Genomic DNA, 27519 nt, shown 5'->3' with positions numbered 1-27519 from the left:
CTCTTGGACAACCGTTCAACTAACTTCAGCCAATGCTATACGACACGAAGCGGAGCGAAGGAAAGGGAAAATCCACGTTCAAAATGTCTAAACAAAAGGCTCCCGAAGTGAATTTAGCAAACCTTTACCACGAATTGAACAAGTTTGCTCAAAATGCTGATTACACTAACCCCAGGGCACTGAATGTAGCCAACAAGAGTAAGTATTAAGCGCTTTCTACTAATTCTAGCCTACCGGCTGTCTCCACTCCAGCAAAGCACAGAGAGTCAATGCGTATTGACATCTAGCGCTGTATACGTGCTGAGTGAGAGGCATCAATTTTGTACACACGTGTACAAAACAAATGGGAGAAAATGAAAATTATTGTTCAAATACTATACCTTTAAATTCGATGCTCCAACAAAATCATAGTATTACCGTAAATGACCGTAATAATTCAGTTCTATAATTTCCAGCTGATTCACGGCTCAAATTCAAAATCATGTTAGGCACTAGAGGGCGCTTTGCGCGCGTACGAAAATCTGAATGGCCTTGCTGCGGTGGGTCAGCAATAATCAGCCCAAAACTTGGATATGGGAGGGTGGAAGGATATATCTTTTTTATAATGTTATCTGGTCTTACCCTTAACCATCCTATGTTTAATAGAGTAAAGGAGCCCGTAATCGGCCAGCTCCCGTTTTCGGCCGATTGGTTGGATACAAGGTAAAATCACTCTAAAATACATCGCATAATAGCGTAACACATATCCCACACATAACATACCATGCCAGTGTCACTGAAGAACCACATTTGCAATGAAAAATATATCCTAAAATATCACATTTTAGCGAAGTAATCGCCGGTCCTGCTACCCGAATCTGAAAAATCAAGTATCTTACGCATGTCTGTAAGAAATATGGGTACCATAAAATGAGCTTTATTTCAAGTATTTTTCAGATTTAGAGCCCGATTTTGTGCTAGTCGCAAGCTCAAAAGTATCTCATCGCATGTATTAAATCAATGCAGCCGCACACCGCGACGCACACATGATATCTCTGTCTAATTCAGATTCCAACTTCCGATCACCGCTGTGCCTGTCTTCGGCCAGGCGAGCACCAGGGAGCTCAGGCGTGGGATACCTGCTCCGCCCGCTTGTGCTGTACATCAGCGCGGAAACGCACGGCGCGCGCGAGCGCTTCCTATTGACTTTGTACATGCGGCCGTAAACTGAAACGCTCGGCCGATAACCGGCTCCAAAACAGTGAAAATTGAAATGAATATTGTCATGGCAATTCGTGATTTTTTTCTGGGATTCTTTTTTTGTTTAAATAATAATAATATTTGCTTCATGATTTGAACAAGAAATGATAATAAATAGGAAGTAAAGAGTCCTAAAAATAGGATTTTGTCTTAAGTGGCCGAAAACGGGCTCCTTTACTCTATATGTAGAAATAACATGCGAGTACGATAAGAGAAACATCGGGCCCATTACTGATGCAACTTTTAAAATATTAGCCTAGAAATGACCACCAAACAGAAAAAGTTGACATTTTTTCCCGACAAATCTTCATAAAATCTGATTTATAAACAAGTCACATCTAGGTACACTAGACTAATACAAATACGATTTTCTGAAAATTCAGGTATTATTTTTTAAGTTTCTTTCAAGTATATTTCTGCGCATTGCAGCGCCAATGTTCTTCACTGCTTCAAAATCACCCTTGAAAATTTTTTTTTGCAATGAATTTGTTACGAGGTCCGCGAGTGTTCCCTGTTCCTTGCGTGTTGAAAGTTTGGTAATACATAGTTTACATTGACTCGCGCACGAAAAAATGGTCGAAAACAAAATGTCAAATGAAGAAATAAACAAGCTTTTGTATAGTTATAAGAGTTCTACCGAGGTTTCTTTGTCGATTTAATTTATTATATAGTCTCAATTAGAATTCAGAATTATCTCACTGAAAAGTTAAGAAACAGACGATGTTCTCAATCGTAGTTATTTTCATTTTGCCAGCAGCCGATCTAGAGTTGTTTGGGCAAAAAGCTAGGCCGCTGCCTTCCCATCGCAAACCTTTCCGAGTCCCGCTAAAATGGCGCGCTGCGGAGCTCCGAAGCTGAATTGGTATCGCTGCAAACTCTCTGCCGGCTAGCTCCCCACGACGGACCATTCGCGGTATGGCGAGAGTGTGTGTGTGAGGTACGATTTTGGATTCGAGAACGCACGTAATGCAACCGTGCGCGTCATATTCAGCTGTCGAATGTGTACGACCAATTTTACATGTACGATTTTTAGTACAGATACTTGGTCAGTTTTCTTCTTATATCTTTGGTTTTACAACATTTAAAAATATAATTTCTTCAAATTTGCTCCTGACTCGGTTCAGACTAATTGTGTGATGTGTTTTCAAGTCAATTTTTTGAATATATTTTTTTGCATGAATTTGCCTAATCATGTAGAGTCTAGATGTAGACCTCTAGAAAAACTGAAGTCAAGAAACCGCTGCTGATTTTCTTCTGCTCTGTCGTGTCTCGCTACGCATTGCAACCAAATTTATGTACATGATTTTACATTGGGCTTCAGCGCATGCGCTGCGAAAAAATGCACACAATGAATACGAAGTGGCTGATCGGGAAGTATAACATTTATTTTTGCAGTCTTCAACAATTAGTGTGAATTTTGTTTCATTTTTTGAGAATTTAGTTTATATCATCAATGGAACTTAAAGGTAAAGACCAGTTTTGGAAACACCCTCCTCTCAAAAAAATGAAATGGAAGCTCTTATTACCAATCATGTGAAAGAATATGTTTTGACTAAATACGTGATGATACAAATTCAGAAATTCTGCAGAGAAGACGCCTACTTATTGATATATTTGGTAGAGTCTAAAGTAGTTTATCTATTTAGACCTGATAGATATCCAAGTCGCGCACGCGTGCGTAGTCCCATATACATCTTTTTTTGTACAGTGCTTGTAACTTTACCAAGACTGGGCCAAATTTCTTATCATTTTGATGATTCCAGAACCTTTTAGTACACACCAATACCTACATAGATGATCAACCTTTTCTGATCGATTCCACAACGTTTCTCTCACAATGCAATCGCATGACCAGAACTGATCTTTATCTTTAAAGCCAAAGATTTCTTATAATTTTGTTTTTTGTTCGTTTCAGTTTTGAAAGCTAACCGAGGAGATGAGACTGCTTTCAAGTGCAAGATCGTTTGTCTGATTCATCAGTCTCAGTTCCAGATTGCTGTCAAAGAGATTGTCAACAATCCCAATTTAGCCAGGTGAGAATCCTTGTAATGAGAACCAGCTTTGTCATTATTTTCTATTTTGAGAAGAATCGCTTGTATCATCTTCATCAGTAGACTCTATCACCAAATGATAGATAATCTTCACTATTGCTATCACTGAAGGACTAAATATATTATTCAGTGTCATATAATCATAAACAGATATCATCCTCACAGTCGTACATTATAGTCATCTGACATATTCGTCATCAAATTCATGCTTAATCTTATAACTTCAACAAATTTGTGTATTTTAAACTTATTCATTTAAAACAGTGTTACTTATATTCATTGCAAGGTTCGATATAACCCTGAAAGTTGGGGCTCTGATTGGATCGGAAGATCCGAGCGACACTCTCGCACCTTTGATCGGTATCGGATCGGAAGATCAACCAAAAAAATCAGCTGATTTTTTTTTTTTTTTTTTTTTTTTTTTTTTTTTTTAATGACGAAAATTTTCAAGTTTTTAGCTATCAAATGCTCAAAAAAATTCTTGGCTGGGATTATTTTGTCATTTGGAGTTGTTGTAGACCATGTTTGTTGATATTTAGTGCCTTTTCATGATTTTGAATGTAGGCATGCATTATAATCCAAAATGGTGGCCCGCATGTTTTGCATCTTCTCTTAGACCAATATTATTAATTTCAAAGTCATGAAAAGGCGCTAAATATCAACAAACATGGTCTACAACAACTCCACATGACAAAATAATTCAAGCTTTGATTTTTTTTAAAGCACTTGATAGCCAAAAACTTGAACATTTTCAGCATTAAAAAAAAAAAAAAAGTTCTGCTGATTTTTGTCCGATCTTTTTTGTTGATCGGTGATCGGAAATTATTATCCAATCACCCCTGATCGGCTCAAGATCGGCCACCGATCCGATTATCTGTTACAGGCCTAGTTTGAAACTTAAAGGTATAGTTGAGTATTGGTAATTTCCAAAGTGCCCCTCCAAAACAGATTTGGTTTATTTCAGTACCATATGAAAGATCATCGAAAAAAACATGGGAGATGATAATAATTCCAAATCAAATGCTCTAATTGTTGTGCAATTTGCTTTCAAAACATTATATAAAAGTGTTTGACGTCCGGACATCACTTTTGACTTTCGACGGTTTATTTTTTGAATTTACGTGTTTAGCTCCCTCTATGTCATTTAACAAAACAACCAGCGTATTTACAACGAGTGTTTGAGTTCGTTGGTACGTACAGTACAGGTAGCTAGCAGGCGGGTATCCGACCGCGCGCTAGTAATACAGTACAGCTGATCAATTCCAATACGCTGCTTTCACGTAAAGTATAACACGCACAGCTCAGATCAGATTATCACCGGCGCCGATCGAACGCTAGACAGCTACAGACAAGCTTTGATTGAAATACGATAACGAGATCGAGATTGGAAAAGGAGCTCGAGGTCACGGACGATGGCCGACTCGGACTCAGCTAGTGCTAAGGCTACGCTAAATCGGAATAAGACTAAGTAAGACGGTAAGAGGAAGGAGAGAAACAAGCAATGGCAGCTCGACCATCCGGCCCAGAGGAGGCGCGGGAGTGGCTGTGAACAAGGCCAGGGTACGGCGGAGAAACTTCGCGAGCTGCAGGCGGCCTTCTCGTTGCCGAGTCTAGAGGATGCCATAGACCCTATGGCTATGCCAGCTCACTGAGAGGTAAGTTGAAATGATATACGCCCCACTGCATTGGGTAGGCCTACCGTTTTAATTTGATCTAGTCTAGAGACTAGATGCATGGAATCGGCAAATTTAAGAAATTACGTTTTGTTATCTCTTGCCTTGGATTTTTAATTCAGATTTCATGAATCATATGATATTGATAGTCTAGCCTAGGTCTACAGTAGACCGAAAGCTTCAGTCTCTATATCGTCGGTTGTTCCACTGAGACTACGTCTGGCTCCACTAGACCTCCGGATGAATTTGGTTCAAATGAAAATATTGGAAGCATATGCGATCCTACAATATTCAGTGAACGTTGTCGCGTTGAAATCGAGTCTAAAGTGATGAAATTGTAAATAATAATCTCTTTATGGGGTATACTATAACTCTCTCTCAAGGTCAATATATTAATTCACCTATACAACAAGCTACAATTGACCGATTGGCTATTACCTTTTTGAAATTATATATCACAACTACATATTCCGGGATTTTTATGGTAGCAGCTACCGTTGTACGACCGTAGGCGCTATTTTAAATTTATCAAAATTTACCGGGAGCACCGGTAAATTTTTATATTCAATTTTTTTCGAAAGCAGAAGTGTTTTAGGAGCTAAATTTTCTAGTGCTTATAATACTTCCACAGGGGCATCCAAATATATCAAAATTGTAAAGAATCACTATCCACCCAATTTTCAAAATTTCCCAAAACTTTGTAATAGACCCTACCTTTAATGTCCCTCGTTACAACTGCAGTTTTCTTCGTAATGATGACGTGCAGGGCTAGTCAACCGGGTAAACATCCTGCTCTTTTTAAAAGTCGACAAGGTTGTACTATAGCTTGCTTGAGATGTGACTGTCTCATCTATATTTATCTCTACCAAAGAGTGTCTCAACTTCACCTACATGACAGAGAACCAATGCATCAGTTATTAGTCATGCAAATTCCAAATCTGGCTAGCTGTGATAATTATTAGAGAATGCCATCTTCAAAATAATTTCTTTTGGTGATTTAAAATCTGAATGTTTTTTACTTTGTGAATGACTTTCATTTCTTCACTTTTTACAGATATGAAGAACAGACAACACAATCCATCCCCAGCGAAGAAATTCCAAGCAGCAGTAGGGGAATTAGCAGGTGAATACGGTAGTACAAGTCACCTTTGACCGCAAATTCATGGAGAACTTGGCCTACTCTGCTGATTTGCTCGCTTCAGGTAGGATTCTGTATACATGTACGAAAGGCTCTGTAAATTGAGAGGAATTTAATGAGAATGCGTTCATTACGTACATGTTTGCAAGATTGAGCTCTTTTTCGGTTATGACCTATAAAATTGGGACATATCAGCAGGTCAAGATAATGCATCTTATTTGCTCATGTGTATGACATGGGATTTTCAATATTGATTTTGTGGTATGAAAATAATGAAATGCCCTATCATTTATATCAGTTTTTATTTTGTTTTCATAATTCCTTAGGCACACCAGCATGCTCGAGTGTTTCCACAACCACATACTGATGTATGCTTCCAAGCGGTATTCCTTTGAGTAAGTATTTTTAGTATCATTTTGTATGTTTGAAGTAAGATTGTCTGTGGAAAAGTTGAAACATATCATTACAGTACGGTTACAGTTACAATATCATATTTTGAAGCAAATAGCAAAGTTAATGAGAAATTATGAATGACATCTATATAAATGCTGAAATCACTTTTGGATGCATGCAGAGTCTTGAAACAGCAGACTTTGTATCGTACTTGTGTCGGTACCTGATGTTAAGTCAAGTTGGAGTGGTTGTAGCAGGGAAATGTAACTACCTTTAATTAAGAGTCAATAATTTACAACACAAATCCAGAACTGAAGTGAATGGCTCGTATTCACAAAGGAGGTTTGTACAAACCATGGTTTGGCCAAGGTTTACATCTATGGAATGCCATTTGTAAACTGATGGAGAAGGAATGTAAACTCCATACTTGTTAACAATGTTAATTTACAATTTACGGTATGCGAACAGCATTCCATAGATGTAAACCATCGTCAAACCATGGTTTGTACAAACCTCCTACAAACCTCCTTTGTGACTACGGGCCAATGAGTCTGAGATTTGTCTAAAGCATTTACTATTCATTCATCATGGTAGTGGTAATACCAATTGTTTGTCTTATCCATCCAGCTACCCAGCAAACCGGGCAAGGAATTTGCTTGCGGTCATCGACTACATGGCACACAAGGACAGGCCCGACCAGATTGATGAACAAGGCAATACAAAGTGAGTGGAAATTAGAAAGAAAAAAAGGTTTTCTTTTCTTTCTTGTTTTTCCTATTTTTATTTGTACATTTTTTTTTAGATGGACAAGGCAATCCAAAGTGGGTGGAGTAAAAAAAAAAACATGATTTTTTGTTTTCCCTGTGTAGTTGGACAGGGCAATCCGAATTGGCAGTTCTTTCCCATGAAATTTATCAATTTTGGGGAAATTATTAAATATCTAATTGTCCTTCCTGGGAACGCCCCTTTTAAATCGCCAAAATATGACGTCATCTAAAGAAGTTGTCCCTGTACACGACGCACATCTAAATTATGTAGATGACGGACTGTAAGCTGATGGTTTGTCAATCATGCTGCTGATTTTGGACCCTAAATGCGGACTTGGATTCAGTGTAATAATATACTTGGTGTGTAATGCAAGGTTCTGGAGTCATCAAAATCATCATAAATTTGGCAGAGTTTTGGTAAAGTAACAATCACTTACACAGAAAGATGTATATGGGACAACACACATGGTGTCGGCCTGTCGGGGCTAGTACTACCCTGATTTCCTTATCTTTCTATGCTCATTACTCAGCCAGTATACATTTTCTTCCAAAATTGTTTGGCACATGACATTTATTTGTAATCTTGAACATTCAGTGTAAGTTTCGTTAGATTCTGTGAGAATTCATTTTCTTTTTTTACCAGAACTTAAGTTTATCTTTAAGAGATATGAATCATTTCCAATTGACAAGAATGATTGTGCAATATAATGCAACTTGTTACATTTTGCATGTTCTTTTATTTTATGATACAGATATGTTGCAGTATGGTCAAAGCGTGCCAACAACTACGTGGCCCGGAAGGAGAAGGTCCCCAAGACCTACCCCTACATGTATGTACAAGGACTCATCGGTGCGATACTGGAACGCAGAGAACAGGACCAAGGACCACTGTTCTCGAAGGCTGTTCTGCTCCCTGATGACCCTAGACACACAAGGCCCAGGCTTGCACCATTTCCTCCACCACAACTTGATGTGATCCTAGCCAGGAGACTAGGCCGATTAGAGAAATCCATGTAATCCTCTGTAGTGAACAATTGGGATTGTCTGACTTGAGAACTGCTTTTTTTCGAGCAGAGACTAAGGGATCCAAATGGCGTCCTTCCGTCCATCCTCCGTGACTGTACACAAATTTGAATGAAGTCTAATGTGAAATCTTACCTGCAAAAATCAATTAGGGTTGCTAACTTTCCAACCCTGCATCTGTTTGTAACCATACTTGATTGGTACATGTAGATGCCCTTTATTGGCCTCCATGATATTCTGGAGTTGAAGGTCACATAAGTAGGTCAAAGGTCAAATGAGGTTCATTGTTGCATGATTGCATGATTGCATGCAAGACTCTTAATCGCCTCGATTTAATTTGTCCATGTGGCATGTTTTTAGGCTATCTTGAGGATTGGTTGGAACTTAACATTTTGGACTCATTTGGTTGCTAATGATTTTGTGGTCCGGAGGTGAAAGATTGCATGGCTTAGCATTACGAGCATGTATTCTTGATATGTCAGAGACCCTTTGACAAAATACCACCAAACTTGATACTAGAGTGTCCCTGGGGATCATGGGGATGTGGTTATCTATCAGTATAAAAAAAAGTCACATAACGCATGATATACATGTACCAGAAATAAATTGTTATTGTTGCTAGATTAGCCACCATGCTTGGCACTTGTATATTGTATTACAATAAGAGGTTGGCAAGTTTACAAATGGAAGAAATGTAGGAATATAAAAGACAAATTGTGACATCAGTGTATAAAAGCTCTATGTGATTTATACAATTCATAATTTGTGATAAAATCAGTGCTTGCTCATGTGGAAATGGTGGATATTTCAATTTGTATCTATTTGGCAACCTATATTCCTTGAAGAAGTTACGGTAGTAATTATAAAATTTACAGCCAAGAGGTCAAACCATGAGTCAACAATGTGTTTGGTTTTAGTGACTGTGCATGTAACTGAGGTGACAGTCGATCATGAAAAAGACTATACTTCGGAACCTGTTGAAAATCAACATGGACAGAAGAAAGATTTGTAGAATATCTTATTGTAAATAGTCTTCATTTTTTGTTTAATGCAATCAATGTGACTAAAATAATGCAAGCGAAAAAGAGAAATGATCACAAGACAGCAAAACAGTTGGTTTCATGCATCATTTGAATCAATGAACGTGAATCAGCTCAACGCCAAAGTATTGCGGTTCAAGGTTATACCATCAAGAGATATGCTGCCTGTAACTACTTTGTAGTTTGAAAGGGTGTATAAAGGAATAAGGATACAGTTGGGCAGGCGAGTCTTTCTGTTGGTCTATTGTAAAAAACTGGGTCAAATTTTTTCCAATTTTTACGCAAATTGTAATAAAACTTGGTATACCGATTGACCCGAGGGTGTGCAAGACACATTTGTTGTGTCTGTCTGTTAAGGTACCTCCATGGTAACCAAGCTTTGCACAAAGAATACAATTTTGTTTTAATAATCTTGTGGAGCATATTCTTTCCAAGTTTTAGCAATTTTATAGTTTTGGTATCTTTGATGAGGCATTATAATAACAGTATAAAACTCAATGCATGTGCAGTGTGTAAAATAAGTATGTGAGCAAACTATTGGAAGTAGTTTGATCGATTCATATGAAACTCAGTACACACAACGCAGAATTGTCTTTTGTGTGCGTATAGGACATGACCAGTTTTGAAATGTCTGTGCTATTTTTTTGAAAAACCTTATGTTGGATGTTAATCACTTGAGGTGATATTCATAGTCGAGCATTAGGGAAGATGAAAGACATATTACTTAATTTTGTGCTGAAACTGATGTGATTCAGGATTTGAGATCGATATGGAGTATGTATACATGTATACTCGTACGAATCACTCAGACAATTTTTAAAGCATTTATATATAAAGTAAGATGTGAAACTTAAAAGATAAAACCAGTTATGGTCATGCGACTGCATTGTGAAAGGATTGTTGTGGAATCGATCAGAAAAGGTTGATCATCTAGCATATAAGTCTTGGTGTGTACTGTAAGGTTCTAGAATCATCGAAATGATAAAAAGATTGGCCCAGTCTTGGTAAAGTTACAAGCACTGTACACAGAAAGATGTATATGGGACTACGCACAAGTGCGCGACACATGCGTTATATCTATCAAGTCCAAATAGATATAATAATTTACCAAATATATCAATTAGTAGGCAGTTTCTCGGCAAAATTTGTATGATCACGTACTAGTCAAAACATTGTGTGCGGGCAAGCACTGAATCAAATGACCGGGGTAATAGTATATTTGTCAAGCGCGTAGAAACATTACTGTTATAGATACTTTTCTTTGGTAAACTTATCTACACATTGCCTATAGAGAATGTCAAGTTTTTATGAAAGACACAAGATAAGATGTATATAAATAAGCAGTAACTAATAAGTAACAAGACATGGTGGTATACAAATAAAGTATATTGCTCCTTCTTAATGACGACGGTTAAAGTTGTCATAGCGATAGATGCTAAATAAAAATGTGCCTTTTTTAATACACATGATCTGTTTGTATGCAATGGTTGGAATCAACATCACGTTTAAATATTGCCTTCAGTACAGCAAGTATAATTTGTATTCATCTGAATAATGTTGTGTAAATTTAACTGTTAGTTATGGCCGAATAAAGCTTTCAATGTACACCATAAAAATATGTTATGTATCTTCATTTTAGCATTACTATAATTATATTAAAATCTTATGTCTTAACACATTTACAAGTTATCACGTACTGACGTAGGTCATGCAATACACAGGCACTGTAGAACACAACTTATTTACAAGAAGTTACAATCACTTTTTTTTTTAAACTTTACAATTGCATGCAGTACCAAAATAAAAATACTAAAAAACACTGCATTATGGACAAGTATGAATCAAGTAAGATGTTAAATTAATTCACTACTGTTATTCATTATAGTATACTGATACAACAATTTTTAATATTTTTTTAAATTTATTTCTTTTTATTTCTCCACTTTCCCTTTAGCCATGTACCTTCATGTTGTTATATATGTTAAAGGTGTCGCTCTGGACCTATAACATATGATAAGACAAAAAATCCACCAGTTATTTCTGATTTCTATCAAATTTTTAGATTTTGTGTTGTTGTTGTTGTTGTTTGGTATTATCGGCGTTTCATTCTTTTTTAGAATATTTACGCCTTTCACTTTATTTCTTTTTTTTTCTTCTATTTTTGGTACTATTTGTCAATTCATATTCATCTCTTTTTTTTGATAATAATAATCTCAGATCTACTGGTCCATGAAAACCCCTCACCGCAATTGGCACCTTCCTGCCAGACCGGCGCGGTACATTGCGCAATCTTCTCGGCCATCATTGGCCTAGGCAACTCTGGTGCCGGTGAGAGGATTCTGGGGTAGATCTTTGGAGTCTCTTGTTTGGGGTTTACCGTCCTCAATCCGTCTTTACTCTTTCTTACCTTTTTTCTTCTAGTATTTTTCCATTTTGTAAAACCTTATTTTTCTATCAAAGTGGGTATCAACATCTTAGGGCATTTGGTTGTCGTGCGATATGTGCCAAAAAAAAATGTGGATTTAGTAATTCCTTTTTGAATGAAACATGGATTTAGCTTCTTTTGGAATTGAATGGATTTAGCTCCTTTTGGAATGAAACTGTAATAATGTTGTTTACTTTCTTTTCGAAAGGTTATATTTATGTGTGATTTCACTATTATTATTTAAAAGGAAAGGTTTGCTGCTAAATTTGAATAAAATTTCAGTGACTTTATTGAGAAAATATGATTTATTTTTTATTTTTTTAGGTACAATAACATGTTTCATTCCAAAAGGAGCTAAATCCACGAAAATAAAAAATCTAAAAATTTAGTAAACATCAGAAAAGCCGAAGGGAAGATTTTTTCTTATCATTATTGGCAGATAATCAGGTCCATGCAGGGTGACACCTTTAACATATATAACAACATGAAGGTATACATGGCTAAAGGGAAAGTGGAGAAATAAAAAAGGCAATTTACTCAGAAGTACCCAAAGTGGATTTGGCTCCTTTTGGAATGAAACTCTTCACATATAAAAGGAAGACAAGTAATATAAAAGGAAAAACGAAGGCCCACGTCATTTACATAGAAGGTAGGTGGACAGATAACCTCGATGTTTTTAATCTAATTTCATCTGGGAGATCATTCCACAGCTTTGTTCCTACAAACGAAATACAAAATTGCCCTTGCGTTGTCTCACATATTGGTTGATAGATAGAGTAAGCCACTTTCTTTACACTGTAGAAGTAATCAACTGGGTCATACGACGTACAATACATACACATACACTACTACTAGGTCGAGCGTACTCGCACTACATACACATACAGTATTCGCATATCGCGCTCAAAAACAATAGCGCTACCAGTACCACAGACCATGCAATTATGTGCAGGCCTCGCATACCATAATGTGTACAATATAAATCAGTCAGCGCGCTATAGACATGGTTCGGATATTACTTGCACGCCCATATCCGATCGTCGTCTTGGCGAAAATTCACGGTGTGCTGCCGCTTGACCGAGAGGTGGCGCTATACAATTACACTGAACACGCCTCGAAAGTAAAATTTTTGATAAATAAAATCATTTGCAGTCGAACAGGTTTTTTGCATATAAATTCACTCTAATGTAATATTTCGGATTTATATCTTCAATGATGCATTCTTAGACATTTATTGTATGTTTTTTATGTTTAGATCATAGTTTCGTTCGCTAATGTGAGTATTGACCAACACTCAACTATTCCTTTAATCATGTGCCCTGTGCACATATAAAGGAAAAGTGGCATACAAAACTCTTCATGGGATTCTGTTTCTTTGTAATCTCTCCACAATTGAGGATGATTTGCCATGTCATGTCATTGACTGCTGTCTTCTCTTTTCTCTCCATTGTTTGATACAGCGGGTTGTCATTTGAGAAGGCATACTGTCAGTATCGACTTAACAAGATTTCAGAAGCACTGTCGACAATCAGGAATGTCTCAGACCCAAGCCCAAAGCTACAAGAGCTGCTTGGCCAAGTGGTAAGATGGAGGCATTGACTAACTTTGTAGAGAATGAGTAAAATTAATTGGGGGAGGGAGGGGGGGGGGTCTAAGAAATGTCTTGTTCATATATATGGCACAGTAAAACATCATAAAAAAAAACGCCACAGTTTTTTTGTATGTGTAACGTGAATGGCAACTGCACACAACGAAGGACTTAGAAAAGGACTTAAAAAACCTAGATAGCTAATCCCATCTAGCATTTGTCAGTAATGGTTTTCTCTTAAAGGCAGGCTTTACTACTTCAGCCAGAAGGGATTAGACCGCCCAGCGAGCCAGCGAGGTCACTGTGACAAGTGGCTATCTCATTAACTCAGCTCTCATTTAACATAAGAAAAAGAGGATCATGGGGAACCAACAGGCACCGATTGGGGAAGTTTTCTATATAGAGGGAGCAAGTAGCTACAAGTAGGACAGTGTGCCTTTAAAGTTTCTCCTTTACCAGACATTTAAAATAGATTAGAGGTATAAAGGCTTTTTCAGATATTGTGCAGGTAACCACCGCAAAAAAGCCATTTTTTGTATGTGCAACACAAATGACAACTGCATGCAACAAAGAACTTGTGCAATTGCACTGACCTCTTGTTATAACATATAAGACTCAGAAGAGTTAAGTGTACAGGCATCAACAATTTAAAATGGTGTATTTCATATTTTAAGAAAGAAAACATGAATAAATAAATAAATGGTCATAGAATGAATAGATATTTCTGAACTATTCAAATATCTTTGATTTGTTGTATAATATAATTTTTGTGTGTCATAACACCTTTTTAAAAGTCCGCCTTTAACTATTTGTAGTGTTAGCTTGAAATCAGGATTTAGTATCATGATGTGTGCTCTCTCTCTCTCTCTCTCTTTCTCTCTTGTTACAGCTGTACCGGCTTGAACAATACAGTGAATGTGTTGGTGTGTACAAGAACTTGATCAAAAATACATCGGTAAGTGTGAACACCACTTTCCTGTGTTACTTTAATTTGCTAATGCTATACATGAAGTTGGAACTAGCAAAAAGTAATTACTGGGCTTTAATTAAAAGCTTTCTTATGATCCAGTGTGTTTGACTGATCCTGTGTAAATTTGTGTGTTATGTACATGTTCATGTAGATTGAAAAGAGGCATATACATCTTCACAGTATGATAGCTTCTGTTTTTATGTAAGAATTATACCTGGGGCGTGATTGAAGTGAAACTTAATGTTTTGAAAATCATATGACAAATGCCTTAGCTAGGATGTACAGCGAAATAAAACATTAGTATAGAAATTGCGCATGACATATTTCTGGATGAAGGCATTCATGATCGTTCACATATCCTCATAGCACAAAAGTTTGCATAATTATTATTCCCTTATTTAGGACTATTTGTTACCCAATTAAAAGCCAATTTGAAATTTTTAACAGAAATGAAGCTGACTGATTGGAATCTTTATACAGACTTTTTGATAGAGTTTTTCATATATCTATTACGTATTTTTACAATGTGTGACCAAAACAAGTGTTCTTATATTCTTGTGAATTTAAATGAATACAAAAATTGAATTGAATTGATGGTAAAAAAAAATGTATGTACCGGGTATATATATATTTTTTTTTGGTCTCCAGGATGATTATGAAGAAGAGAGACAGACCAATCTATCTGCAGTCATTGCTGGCCTCAAACTCTGGGAGAATAAGGATGTGGTAAGAGCATAAAGCCATTCATTTCTTGTATCTTCATATTAGGAATTCAAAACAAGAAATCCATGAAATAGTTCTAATGGAATCAATTCACAAGATTAAATAATCGTTGGAGTCTTATTCATTGGTGAGGGTAACTTTACAGATAATGTTGAATCATTGTAAGACTTAATTCAGTAAGGTGTTATATGAGTGCATTGTGTACATTTTACCTCATGAGGTACTAGTGAAAGAATTCAATGCTACTACAGTGTTGTAGGTAAATACCAATCGACATAGGGTCTATGGATATCTGTCCTATTTTAGGGACAACGCAGGAAATTCAATATCGCTGCCATGCTATGCAATGATTAAAAAAAGATACTGAGCTGGTTTCAAACCTAGGACGTCTTGCTCCAGAGATGACTCCTCTATGTGATATGTAGACTTCAGGCTTGTTCACATATTTCTAAATGAATGGCAATTGAAAGTGATAAAGGCAGCCGTGCGCTATCACTGCCCTATGTGTACTCACTAATCTGTCTGTTATGAGAAACAAACATGTCTAGTGCTTTATACACCTATGTATACTTTAAAAAACTCTGTGGTAAATTAACGTTTTTATTACGTTTTACCACAGCACATGTCAACGAGCCTTGACTTCTAGATAATCTCACCAAATCCCTGCAAGTTTTAAGTAGTATAGTGCTCTTTGCATTTTCATCCTCATAAATGACTAAAAATAATTTATTTTCCCATAATTTAGGAGGATCCAGGGTTGGCAGATGACACCTGGGAGCTGAATTTTAATCGAGCTTGTTTGCTGATTGGTCAAGCAAACTACCCAGAAGCCCTTCAACGGTTAGTCCAGGCTGAGCAACTCTGCCGTGAGATGATGGAAGAGGATGTAAGTCGTTTCGATAGGTCTAAAGGAATCACCTTTACTCCTCAATTTGGCAACATTTATTTGTTATTTCCATTCTTTCCTTCATTGTATATAAAAAATTAAAATGTACAGTATATTAAATGGACCTGTATGAAAGAAATTACATATACACAAATAAGAAATCGCTAATTTGTACACAAAGAGATATTTTAACAAATATGCCTGTGAAAATGTATTTAATTGCAGATTATAGGGAAATTTACCTGTCTAAAAGCATTGGTGTCTCACTGCACCTATCAATTGTTGACTTCATGCACAACCATTGCGTCCTTATGTTATACGTACATAACGGAACTATGACCGGTCCTAGAATCTTCATACGCAGTATATAATACATATTATACAACACCTACGTGGATCCTTGTCATGTGATTGGAGGATTGTTGGTCACATGATATTCAATAGATGTTCTATTGCATGGGCATGCATTTTTGGTTATAATAATAATAATAATAATAATGTAACTTATATCACGCCAAATCCACTCTGTGGAGTGCTCAAGGCGCGTGTAAACAGGAAAAACGATCAAGACTTGAAAAGGAATGTTTTGAGATGAGTTTTGAAAGAATCAGAAGATAAACATTTTTTGATGTCTTCAGGAAGGCCATTCCATAATTTAGGACTAGAGTATGCAAATGATCTTTCCCCCACGTTTTGCAGAGTGCATTTTTGGTTATGTACAGACTGCGTACCTCTCTGCCGTGCGCGTATCCCTGTGTGTATCTGATGCGAAGGCAATCTGAATGTATGTAATCGAGAAGGCTTGACTCCAACTTTAATAAATATAAGGAGTAAAGCATAATTTGTTGATTAACGTTCTATTAGATCTTCTTTGATGTTGTATAAAACAAATAATGAATGTTTTTCATTTGTTCAATAGTGCAAATATGTTCATTCGTTGAAAGATTAACGTTAATTCTATTCAACTCAGCTGACGCCTCGTTGAATAGAATGTTAATCTTTCAACTCATGAAAATATTCGCACTATTAAACTCATAACCGTTCATTATTTGTATACTATTTGATCATGTATTTTGATGTCACGTAGGATGATGTTGAAGCCGAACTGGGTGTGATCCATGTCCAGAGAGCCTATGTTCTACAGCTACAAGGCAAGAATGATGAAGCTCTCAAGCTCTATAACCAGGTGGTGAAAGCAAGGTGAGAACTAAAATGATAACAACTGGCAGCTAAGTAGTGAATGAGTAAATGATTAACTAACCAACCCATCCATAGATTTTTAGTATCTCCAAACATGCTGTTGAAATGAAATTTATATACTACTATGATGATTTTGAATTTTAATCGTTGATGGTCAGTTGTTGCATAATAAATTGTCAAATAAATTGTCAGGAAATATGTGTCATGTCCATTGCCTGAAATTGTGTTTTTGTTTGCAGTTGGTACCTAAGGAATGGCAGTATTGAATGCATAATCACTTTCTCTGTGTGTCATCTGAATTGCATTACCCTTCAAAGTCTAAATGAGTCAAGTGATTTTTTTTTTTGATTTTTTTTTGGATTTTTTACTGTTTAAAAAAAAAAGTCTGAGTTTAAAAGCTACTTTAAAATGAGAGAAAATATGATAATCAGTTTTGTGTTTATACAATACTTCCTTTCACTTCAGTTATTCAGGTTTTATTTTGCCTCTTCCTAAGAAGATAGTGCACAATTTGTGAACTGTCTATTATATGTTTGTTTTTTATTAATATTTCCAGGCCTTCGGACATTGGACTAATGGCAGTCGCTTCTGCAAATATCATCTCGCTGAACAAGGTTAGTTGTGAGATTATGAATTTGATTTACTGTTAAAAAACTTTTTATTTTTCGAATGTACAGTGTACCTAATATACACTTTATACTTTCAATGGTTACTCTGTACCCTTACCATCAGTTTTCATTAAGTAGGTGCATTGGCTCAGTGGTAGAGGAGTGGTCTTGTAAATGGGAGGTCCCGACGTTTGAAACCAAATCGATGTAGTTGTGCCCTTTGGTAATGCATTAATCCTCAGTACCAAGTCTCTCAGAGAGGACTGCTTACCAACATACATACACATTGCTTTCTTAGCAATTCGGTGAAAACAAACTAATAAACAGACCATCAAGTCATATAAAGCCTCTAAAGGGTTTCTTTAGGGAGGAAAGTTTAAAATTTCAAATTTATGTGAGAACAACAAATTCAGCGTTTGTGTTTTAAAGGGAAGGAATTTGCCATTTTAATGTTTTTCTATGCCTACAAATGGTGGACAATACCTTCAAATTTCACCTTTAACAGCTGATTTTTCATCATATTTTTCTCTTCCCATCATTCTCTCTTGATATCCTCAGGAACAAAATGTGTTTGATTCTAAGAAGAAGGTCAAGGCTACCACTGTTCCTGGTCTGGAAAACAAGCTGACCAAGGGTCAGAAGTCACTCATGGTCTACAATAGATTCCTGCTTCTGCTCTACACCAACCAGGTGAGTTAAACCTTGACCCCAGAACAAGGTTTCAGGTGGAAATTAATGTATGAGTGGAATTAGTGAGATTTGATAACAACACTGAAAATATCTTTAGGGAATGAATATAGTGATCCAGTTTCTGCATTTTATTCTTTTCTATTTTAGAAAAACACTGATCCACTCATAAAATACTGATATTAAGCCATTGAAATACTGATGTTTACCAGTAGAGTTGTCTTTTCTGTCTAAAATCTGCATACCAAGCATTAAGTTATTGCTTAAGTTGCAACTCCGTTTTAAGCTAAACTTAAAGGTACTTTGTCCCTTTTGCAGCCAACCTCAAATTCTGTAGAACTTTGCAGGAGTTATGAATATGTCATGTATGTCCTATCTGTGAAATTTAAACGTTAGCAGTGTCCTAATATTCAAATTATGCAAGGAAACCTGTTTACTTGCTAGACTTCACTGTCAGACACTATTGAGTGACTGACTGGCTTTTTTTCTTCTTTGGTAATAACATACATAAAATGAGCTGTGAAGGTCATGAGCATTTGTCTACATCAATAACCCACTTCTGGTGATGGCCAAAATTAAACTGATTGATTCTTTGTGCAGCATAAAACATATGACCATTCGGTACAATGGTCTGAAAATCAAGACTATTACTTATTGGCTCTATAGCTCCTAAGTCGATTTGACAACTAATAGTCATTACTTTCCCACTTGAAGACATTTTCAAGCCCCACCTTTTTTAGGAAAGTTCTAAATTAGTATTATCTTTCAAATGCCGTTGGAATTTAACCTTTTCATTTTTTTGGCCTGCAAATGGGACATAGTACCTTTAATTGAAGTATAGTGTTGGGTACCATGTTGAACTTGCACACAAATTGTTGCATGATCATAATATGCTGTTATTGTTACAACAAGATAACCTTGTACCTCTTTCTTCCACTGTTTAGTTCGCGCAGTGCAGCAAGCTCCTGGCCACTCTGAAGCCACAGGACTATGGAGAAGAGATGCTGTGTCTGCTTCAGGCTAGCCTCCTGTGTCGACAGAAACAGATTCCCAAAGCTGTCCAGGCCATTCAGGTGAGAACACATAGACTCAATATACTACGGTCAAAACCGGCTATAGCCACCGCCCAAGGAAAACACAAAAAGTTGTCTTTGTAGACAGGTGATCACTAAAGCAGGTTTGACTGTATGTTGAAATATGAAAGAAGGAAAAAAAACTAAGAAATTATATGCAAATATTACTAAGTGGATGAAGATTGAAGATAATTAATGATTTACATGAAATGCATTTATAATCTGCTTTCAAGTTAATATAGATGTATAATTTGGTCCTATTTTAACATGTGATGATTTCCTTTTTGTAAATAATTATGTATGATGTCATCCATGATTTTGTATCTGAATAAAGATTTTATAAAAAGAAAAAGAACATATGTTGAAATATGTTGCCTAAAAATATCATAAAGATATTAGAATTTGACAAAGTAAAGCATCTTGCTAAAATATTTGTCTGGATATTAGTAAAGAAAAAGTGGTTTTAAGAAATGCAATTGCATTAAGCTTACTGTGCAAAGATGATGAATTTTAAACAGCAATGAGTCTTGTATTGACAAGTCAGAATATTTATTACCCTTGTCAGTTTTCACTTTCACAACCAGTTTGAACATTAACAAATTAAAATGATTTTACTTTTCACAGGAATATGTCAATTCTCACGATGGTGTTGGCTTGCCCACTCAACTGACTGTGGCCCAGCTGCTTTTGCTCCAAGGTGAGAAAGATTGATATTGTTTAGTCTGTTCCTGGTTATGTGATTGATGAAATTAGTAGTGCAGTGAAACCTGTATATAAAGACCGCTCAAGGGAAACATGAAAAGTGGTCTTTATCGGCAGGTGGCCTTTAACTACGGGTTTCTTTAGTAATAGGTATCAACCATATTTAAGGGAAAAGGGACATTTAAGGGAAATGAAATATGTGGTCTTTATAGGGAATGGTTTTTAGGTACAGGTATTAATGAAACACCATATTCAAGGGAAATTAAAAAGTGATCTTTATAGGCAGATGGTTTTTATATACAGATGGTCACTAGAGCAAGTTTGACTGTATTTGTTTTGTCTGTCAGGCTTGAAGGCACTACAGTCATCAATGACATGTAAATGCATTCTATAAACTGACTAGGCCCTCAATATTTTAAAACTATCTTTTGTATTCTGGCAAAATAACAGTCTGAAATGATCGGTTCTCTCACTGCACAGGAAACATCGGCAAGGCCTGTGACGTGCTTCAGTCTCTGAACCTCAGCAGTTACAAACCTGCCATTGTCTCGACATTGGTGGCGCTCTACATGGGTATGGAGGATGGGGAGTCTGCCATTCGTGTACTGGATGAAGCCGTCAACTGGTACAAGGAACATGGGGTAAGGGGCCATCATTGATAGGCAAAAGAAGTCCCTCCGATAGGACTCTGCGTTGTAGGACTTGTTGCCCAATCAAATGATGCTTCAATCAATTAATCAGAATTAAATGATGTGTATGAGTTTTATGTTGTTTTGGAACCTATAGTATTGCATTGTTTGCAATCATTAGGCTTGACCTGAAAATTGCCTGTATGCTTTTCAAGTTGTAAAAGATCACTTGTTGTACTTTTTATGCCTCCGCTACAAAGTAGCCAGAGGAATATGTTTTTGGGTTGTCCGTCCGAAAGTAGGTCCCATTCTCGTGATCGCGTTTTCTGAAGAACCTATTGATGGATTCCCACCAAACTTGGGTCATGTATGTATCTTGCAGAGCCAATGAACTGATTAGATTTCGGAGTCGTGAGATCCGGGGTCAAAGGTCGCAGGGCTCATTATGTATGCAAAAATAGCTCATGATCGCGTTATCTCAAAGACGGATCGATGGATTCCCTCCAAACTTGGGTCATGTATGTATCTTGCAGAGCCAATGAACTGATTAGATTTTGGGGTCACAAGGTCAAATGTCAAAGGATATAGGGCTCATTATGTATGCGAAAATAGATGTGAACGTATAATCAATAGAACCAACGGATGGATTACTGTCTAACTCAAAACATGTATCTTGCAGAGCCAATGAAGTGATTAGATTTTAGGTTCATGAGGTCAAAGATCGAAGGGTCATACATGTATATGAAAAATAGTTTGTAATTACATTATTCTGAGAATCTTTTAGTAGATTACATTTACAATCGAACTTGAATTTTAAAAAAATGCTTTTGTTTTGGTTTGTAAAATTGCTCCATGGTGGAGGCATCATTTTCGATTGAGCGCAGTCGAAGGTCCATCTAGTTGCTCATATGATCACTCTGCTCTCTCTATCTCTCTCTCTCTCTCCCTCTCTCCCTCCCTCCCTCACTCCCTCCCTCCCTCTCTCTCTTTCTCTCAATCCCGATCCTCCAGGGCTCTCAGAGCGAGTTGAACATTCTACTACGTGAGAACACTGCATTCAAGCTGAAGACTGGTCAGTCCGAGGCAGCCACTTCCATGCTGGAAGATCTAAGAAGGTTAGTTCTACTCACAAAAGATTCGTTGTATGTAGCAGCACTCTCATATGCAGTCTTTCAGAAAGCTACATATATGTGCCTGCATTTGTAATGGAATGAAATTTTATAAAAAATATTTCAAGAACTTTTTCATTCTTTTTATATTAGTGTAAAAGACCAATATAAAAAATGTCCCCTGAAAAGGATGGCTCTTCAAATGCCCATATATTAGAGATATAAAAAGTAACAACTGAAGGTTGTGGACCGCAACTTTCATGCCACAAGTGAGTGTACATTGCATATGACCAAAACTGAACCAATTTGTTATAATTTTGATGATTCCAAAACATGACGGTATACACCAATACTTATCGGCTTATCCTTATCCAATTGCTTCCATGCAGTTTCTTTCACAATGAAATTCTTCTTGCATGACCAGAATTCAACTTTATCTTTAATGAAACCCATTTGATGTTTATTACATGAAAAACAAATGTGTATTCAACAGATAATGCTTATCTTTTTTTACATTTTTTTTCAATCCATAGGTCCAACCCAGGTGACATCAAGACCCTTGCTCAACTCATATCAGCCTACTCCAAGTTTGACCCCAAGAGGGCGCAAGAGTATCCTTTCTTATATTTATACTCATTCTCACCTAGATAGGAATTTGTTGTAGTGAAAAATACATGAATCAACTTTCCTGAAGGAGAAAAGTATAATGGAGCAACATTTTATACCTGTTTATTCTTGCTTGAAATTGAGCTTTACAATAATTTCTAACTGTGTTTACTGAGAATTTATATTAATAATCTAAATATTCAGGACTGAGTGTGAGAGTAATATGTGGGTTTGTGACTGATATAGCAGTGGAGTTCAAAATTAAAAGCTATTTGAAATCTTCTATACTTGTAATTGACTTTGAGAACCTTTTCACAAGTTACAACATTCTCCACTCCAAAGTATCAAGAGCACCTTCTCATTCATCTAATCAGATTCATTTTAGTTAAGTTTGATTTCTAGTTGCATTTAAAACTCATCCCTGATGGTATCTATGCCATCAATATTGACTACCATGGCAACATCACTCAACAGCCAATCAAATCTAGGTTTCCATGGAAGTTACCAATAATGACACATTTACCAATAATGGCAAGTTATATGTAACAGGGCCCTGGGATATGACTCATTTCTTGGATTGTGATTATCCTTAACCCCTTCAACCCAACTCAAGACTGAGTAAAGAGTTGCCTTCGGTGGCCCAGCTCTCGGCTGATGTTGACGTTGATGTGTTGGAGAACACTCCCCTCACCCTCAGCACCAGGCAGCTCAGGAGAGGAGGCAAGGCCGATGCAGAGAAGACTGGTGCGGTAGCTTCGGTGGAAGAGATGAAGAAGAAGAGGAAACGAAAGAGAAAACGTGAGCACAGTCTCTCAATGGGTGAAGGATGTATAACCAGAAAATTTAACAAATTGCAATATTTCAGTCTAATTCATTAGATAAAATCTTGAATAATTAGCTAAAAGCATGCAAATTTTCACACATAAGATTTTCAGTATCCATGGTTACAAAGTGTAATTAGTGGAAGAGGCATTGCTTTCTGGTGCAGACCTAAATTGTGTTTACTAAGGCACTACTAAACATTAAAATAACTTGCTTTAAAGGTATTACAAAGTTTTGGAAATTTTGAAAAATGGGTGGATAGTGATTCCTTACAATTTTAATATATTTGGATGCCCCTGTGGATGTATTAAAAATGCCAGAAATTTTAGCCCCTAAAACACTTCTGCTTTCGAGAAAAATTGAATATAAAGATTTACCGGTGCTCCCGGTAAATTTTGATAAATTTCAAATAGCTCCTACGGCCGTTCAATGGTAGCTGCGACCATGAAAATCTCAGAGTATGTAGTTGTGGAATATAATTTCTGAACGAGAATAGCTAATCAGTCAATTTTAGTCAATAAACATTGTTTTATAGCTTAATTAATATCTTGACCTTGAGAGGGAGCTATTCAACATAAAGTGTTTATTATTTACAATTTCATAACTTTAGAGTCGATTTCGATCGCGACAACGATCACTGAATATTGTAGGATCGTATATGCTTCCAATATGTTCATTTGAACCAAATTCATTACCCCATACCAAAACTTTGTATTACCTTTAACAGGTATTATATAATTGCCACCATTAAAACTGTCTGATGTATATTTCCACCTTATTACAGAATAGATTTGAATTGTATTCATGTACAGGAAAAGAGTGTCGAGTATTAGAATAGAATAACCCTCCAAGTTGTTTATTTCCCTATATTGTTGATACTACAGTCAAACCTGCTTTAGTGACCACTTGTCTACAAAGACCACATTTCTGTTTCCCTTGAAAATAGTTTCTTATTGTAACATGTACTCCAGGATCCTGTACATAAAGACCACTTGCCTATAAAGACCACCTTTCTTGTCTCCCTTTGGTGGTCTTTATAGACAGGTTTCACTGTACTTGCAAGCAGTAATTATTTGTCGTCTTATATTCTACACTTCCAGCTCTTCTGCCTAAGAACTTTGACTCCTCCGTGGCCCCTGACCCAGAGCGATGGTTGCCGATGAGGGAGAGGTCCCACTTCAAGGGAAAGAGACGACGAGACAAGAAGGGAGGCGGCGTAGGAAAGGGCACTCAAGGAGCTACGGCAGGCACCGGAGAAATGTAAGTCATAATACCAAGATAATCATTCATGCATGATTATTTCAACTTCGAATTTTTGTAGTCAGCCCAGGAATTAAAGTGTGATCGCCTAGCGACATTAAAGGCATCACTCATATAAATGAATATAAAATGCTAGATGGGATAAGCTTTCTGCATTTTTTGATTGAATTCAATTGTGGAGCAGGGAGTAAAAGAAAATAAAAACTGAAAGGATTTTTAGAAAGGAATTTGATTTAGTTTTCAAGTCAAGATCTTTGCTAAGCTCAAATTGATAAATTGGTCATGTGACTGTTATTTTTGTTAGCACTACTCCATTTTCATTTTTCTTCAAAATATTGCAGAGTTGTAGCATTGTATTTGATTAAATGATGGATTCAAATTTGATTTTGTACATTTATATGTAATAATGCTGTTCAGTTTGCAGGATTGTAGGTGTTACTGATTTAATATTTGAATGAGTTATATAGCCGAGTGTTAATCCTCTTCTTTGCTTGTTGTGCCACAGGGATGCCAGCAAGCCCAGCAGTGTACCTAACTCACCCCGCCCTGGATCCCAGACCAGTAGCAACACCGGCTCCCCCTCGCCAGGCAACCCCGCCCCCAGACAGCAGAAACCTGCCTCAGCAGCCTCCAAGAAGGGCAAACCAAAGAAGAAGCGAGGAGGGAAATGGTAGACTCTCTAGGGGGGTGTTTCACAAAGCCTTTTGTCAATTACAAATGACAAATATCAGTGACAAATCTGCTGATAACCAATCAGAAGCAAGGATTTCAGTAGCTTATAATAAAAACTGTCATTTGTCACTGATGACAAGTTTTGTGAAACGGGTCCCAGATTGGATGTGGAGAGGTGCTGGACATGAAAGAATACGAGATGGGTTAATAGAGGGAAAGGATTATGAAGGAGGGAGGGTTATGTTCCCAGGGGAAAGGGGTAAAGACAAATTTGATTAAGTTTGTTTAAAAGTGCAGCAATGAAGATGAATAGGTAGATACTATTATTAATTGTCGATTTTTATTTTTAAAATCTGTTCATGATCATGCTATGGAAGAAGAACTTGTTGGGCCTTTCAAACCCCTTAACTATTTTACATTATGACATTTTTGCTGTTTCAATGCTATTGGTAGCAAACCTTGCCTCATTTGATTTTTAAAAGTTTTAATTTATATTAGATTTTTAACAAATTTTAGTCCTATATGATCAAATAACGGATTCACTGAAACCTTTTGTCAATCTGTGCAGGATATAAACCAACTTACCAAGCAACCGTCAAATTTAAAAAAAATATGCTAAAGAGCAGTTTCTAATTTAGTTCTACCAGAGATTAAAATGTATATGTAAGAAAAATTACTGCTAGCAATTCCTCTAAAACTTTATTATATAATTAGGATACATTGTACCTATCTTGATACATTACATGACTAAACTCAGTAGACAATATTCTTCTTTTACGAAAAACTGCTGCTGTTATTATTTTTCTTTCTCTCTCTCTCTCTCTCTCTCTCTCTCTCTCTCTCTCTCTCTCTCTCTCCCTCTCTCTCTCAGCTACTTTAACTAATAATTAATTGTGATATCTCAACAACACTATAAACTCATGATACATGTATAGTATCAACATTTAGTTGTTAAGATTCACATCTCAAATAAAAGCGTTGTTAACGGTTTGAATTGTGTCGAACATAAATCATGAAAGTTTTTCATTAAACGCAATATTCACTGTGTAGTTCAATGTGGACATTGATATTAGATGGAAAAATAGCTGGGGATGATGAAGTACTTTTTTGATTGATTCATGAATAGAGTCATGACTGCTGTAGTGTGGAGCGCCAGGAGTGTCAAATCTGACAGACATTTGTGCTATACAAGAACCCACAATTATGATCATTATTATTGAATATTATATGTCTTGTATGTAACCTACTCGAGTTCTCTTTCTCTCTCTCTCTCTCTCTCTTTCTCTCACTTTTTACTTTTATGTAAAGACTTTTATTACAATTCTTATTTTACGAGTCTAGCCATGTGATATCCATTAAGTTTTATCAAACATACAGCTCAATAAAACGTACCCACTTAACATCGATCTCCATCCCTATCTTGAGTTAGGCTGTGATGGCTGTAAGACATTGAAAAAGATAGAGTATGTGCCATTATCAGATATAATTGGAAGTATATCACACCTACTTTAGCATTTAACATCTGACAAGCTCCGTGACAAACTTTATGATATTTGCCAGCGCAAGGATCAATGTTGACAGTATTTCAATAAAATATTGTCAATACAGTAAAGTCTGTTTGTTTGCCTTCTTGTCTATGTTGAGTGTCATCACCATGACAACAGACATGTTGATATGAGGAGTCTTGCATGATACGTATATTAGTGATAATATGAGGTGGATGAATGAAGATTATCTTGTTTGATAAGACGATGTAGGATCCTCGGTGTTAACTTATTATTACCCTCTTTTTTAACTTGGCCATGTGGTTGTATGATTATCCTCCGGCCATATACACTACACTGTATTCTAAATATTCCTGCAAAGCCTTCTAATTCAATCATCTACATGTGTTACATTTCAATATCCCCTGTTCAGTGTTTAAAAATGCATCTCTTAACCATTCTTATAAACAAATATTTACAATTATACAGATCTCATTTCAATACATGATAAATAGGAGCTAGCTAGTAGTCCTCTGGGGATGGAAAATGAACAAACACTCAAAATCAAGATGTCATCTTGAAAGCAAACAAAAAAGACAACTTGAACCTGACAAGTTTTTCTAATGAAGAATTAGTTTATAACCTATAGTCCTTTACATTAGTCAAACGATATTCCCGACATTTGCATGTGTCTATTTGTAGCTATAGTTTCTTTATCACAGTCCCATAAACAGTATTATAGGCTCCTATC

The 27519-nt window shown here is 36.5% G+C and overlaps 2 protein-coding genes across 3 annotated transcripts; both read left to right on the top strand.

Annotated features, from left to right (window-relative positions):
- Nucleotides 1-11: 11 nt before the first annotated feature.
- On the top strand, nt 12-26896 carry LOC592455 (signal recognition particle subunit SRP72). Its single transcript, XM_030986190.1, has 17 exons — nt 12-198; nt 3155-3272; nt 13210-13330; nt 14227-14292; nt 14956-15033; nt 15776-15916; nt 17004-17116; nt 17673-17730; nt 18283-18414; nt 19356-19484; nt 20109-20181; nt 20667-20827; nt 21827-21930; nt 22458-22535; nt 23144-23328; nt 24453-24612; nt 25118-26896. The coding sequence occupies exons 1-17, from the start codon at nt 33-35 to the stop codon at nt 25284-25286; spliced, it is 2052 nt and encodes a 683-aa protein (XP_030842050.1). The 5' UTR covers nt 12-32; the 3' UTR covers nt 25287-26896.
- Nucleotides 4188-9905, top strand: LOC115924229. 2 transcript variants are annotated; one of them, XM_030986192.1, is made up of 5 exons: nt 4188-4945; nt 6018-6086; nt 6428-6496; nt 7122-7217; nt 8014-9905. In XM_030986192.1, the coding sequence occupies exons 3-5, from the start codon at nt 6438-6440 to the stop codon at nt 8276-8278; spliced, it is 420 nt and encodes a 139-aa protein (XP_030842052.1). In that variant the 5' UTR covers nt 4188-4945; nt 6018-6086; nt 6428-6437; the 3' UTR covers nt 8279-9905. The 2 variants fall into 2 exon arrangements, with proteins under 2 accessions (XP_030842052.1, XP_030842051.1); XM_030986191.1 differs by having other exon boundaries at nt 6018-6165.
- Nucleotides 26897-27519: the final 623 nt, after the last annotated feature.

Source organism: Strongylocentrotus purpuratus, unplaced genomic scaffold, assembly GCF_000002235.5.
Source record: "Strongylocentrotus purpuratus isolate Spur 01 unplaced genomic scaffold, Spur_5.0 spur5_scaffold_15, whole genome shotgun sequence".
In the NCBI taxonomy this organism is placed as follows: domain Eukaryota; kingdom Metazoa; phylum Echinodermata; class Echinoidea; order Camarodonta; family Strongylocentrotidae; genus Strongylocentrotus; species Strongylocentrotus purpuratus.
The sequence above is the reverse complement of the archived record's forward strand: the minus strand, read 5'-3'. Positions and strand labels throughout refer to the sequence as shown.

Excerpts from the sequence above, each read along its gene's own strand:
- LOC115924229 (XM_030986192.1), top strand. The coding sequence starts at position 6,438 with ATGCTCGAGTGTTTCCACAACCACATACTGATGTATGCTTCCAAGCGG. Across the intron at positions 6,497-7,121 it reads TCCAAGCGGTATTCCTTTGA|CTACCCAGCAAACCGGGCAA; the intron begins GTAAGTATTTTT and ends TTATCCATCCAG. Across the intron at positions 7,218-8,013 it reads GATGAACAAGGCAATACAAA|ATATGTTGCAGTATGGTCAA; the intron begins GTGAGTGGAAAT and ends TTTATGATACAG.
- LOC592455 (XM_030986190.1), top strand. The coding sequence starts at position 33 with ATGCTATACGACACGAAGCGGAGCGAAGGAAAGGGAAAATCCACGTTC. Across the intron at positions 13,331-14,226 it reads AAGAGCTGCTTGGCCAAGTG|CTGTACCGGCTTGAACAATA; the intron begins GTAAGATGGAGG and ends CTCTTGTTACAG. Across the intron at positions 17,731-18,282 it reads ATATCATCTCGCTGAACAAG|GAACAAAATGTGTTTGATTC; the intron begins GTTAGTTGTGAG and ends TGATATCCTCAG.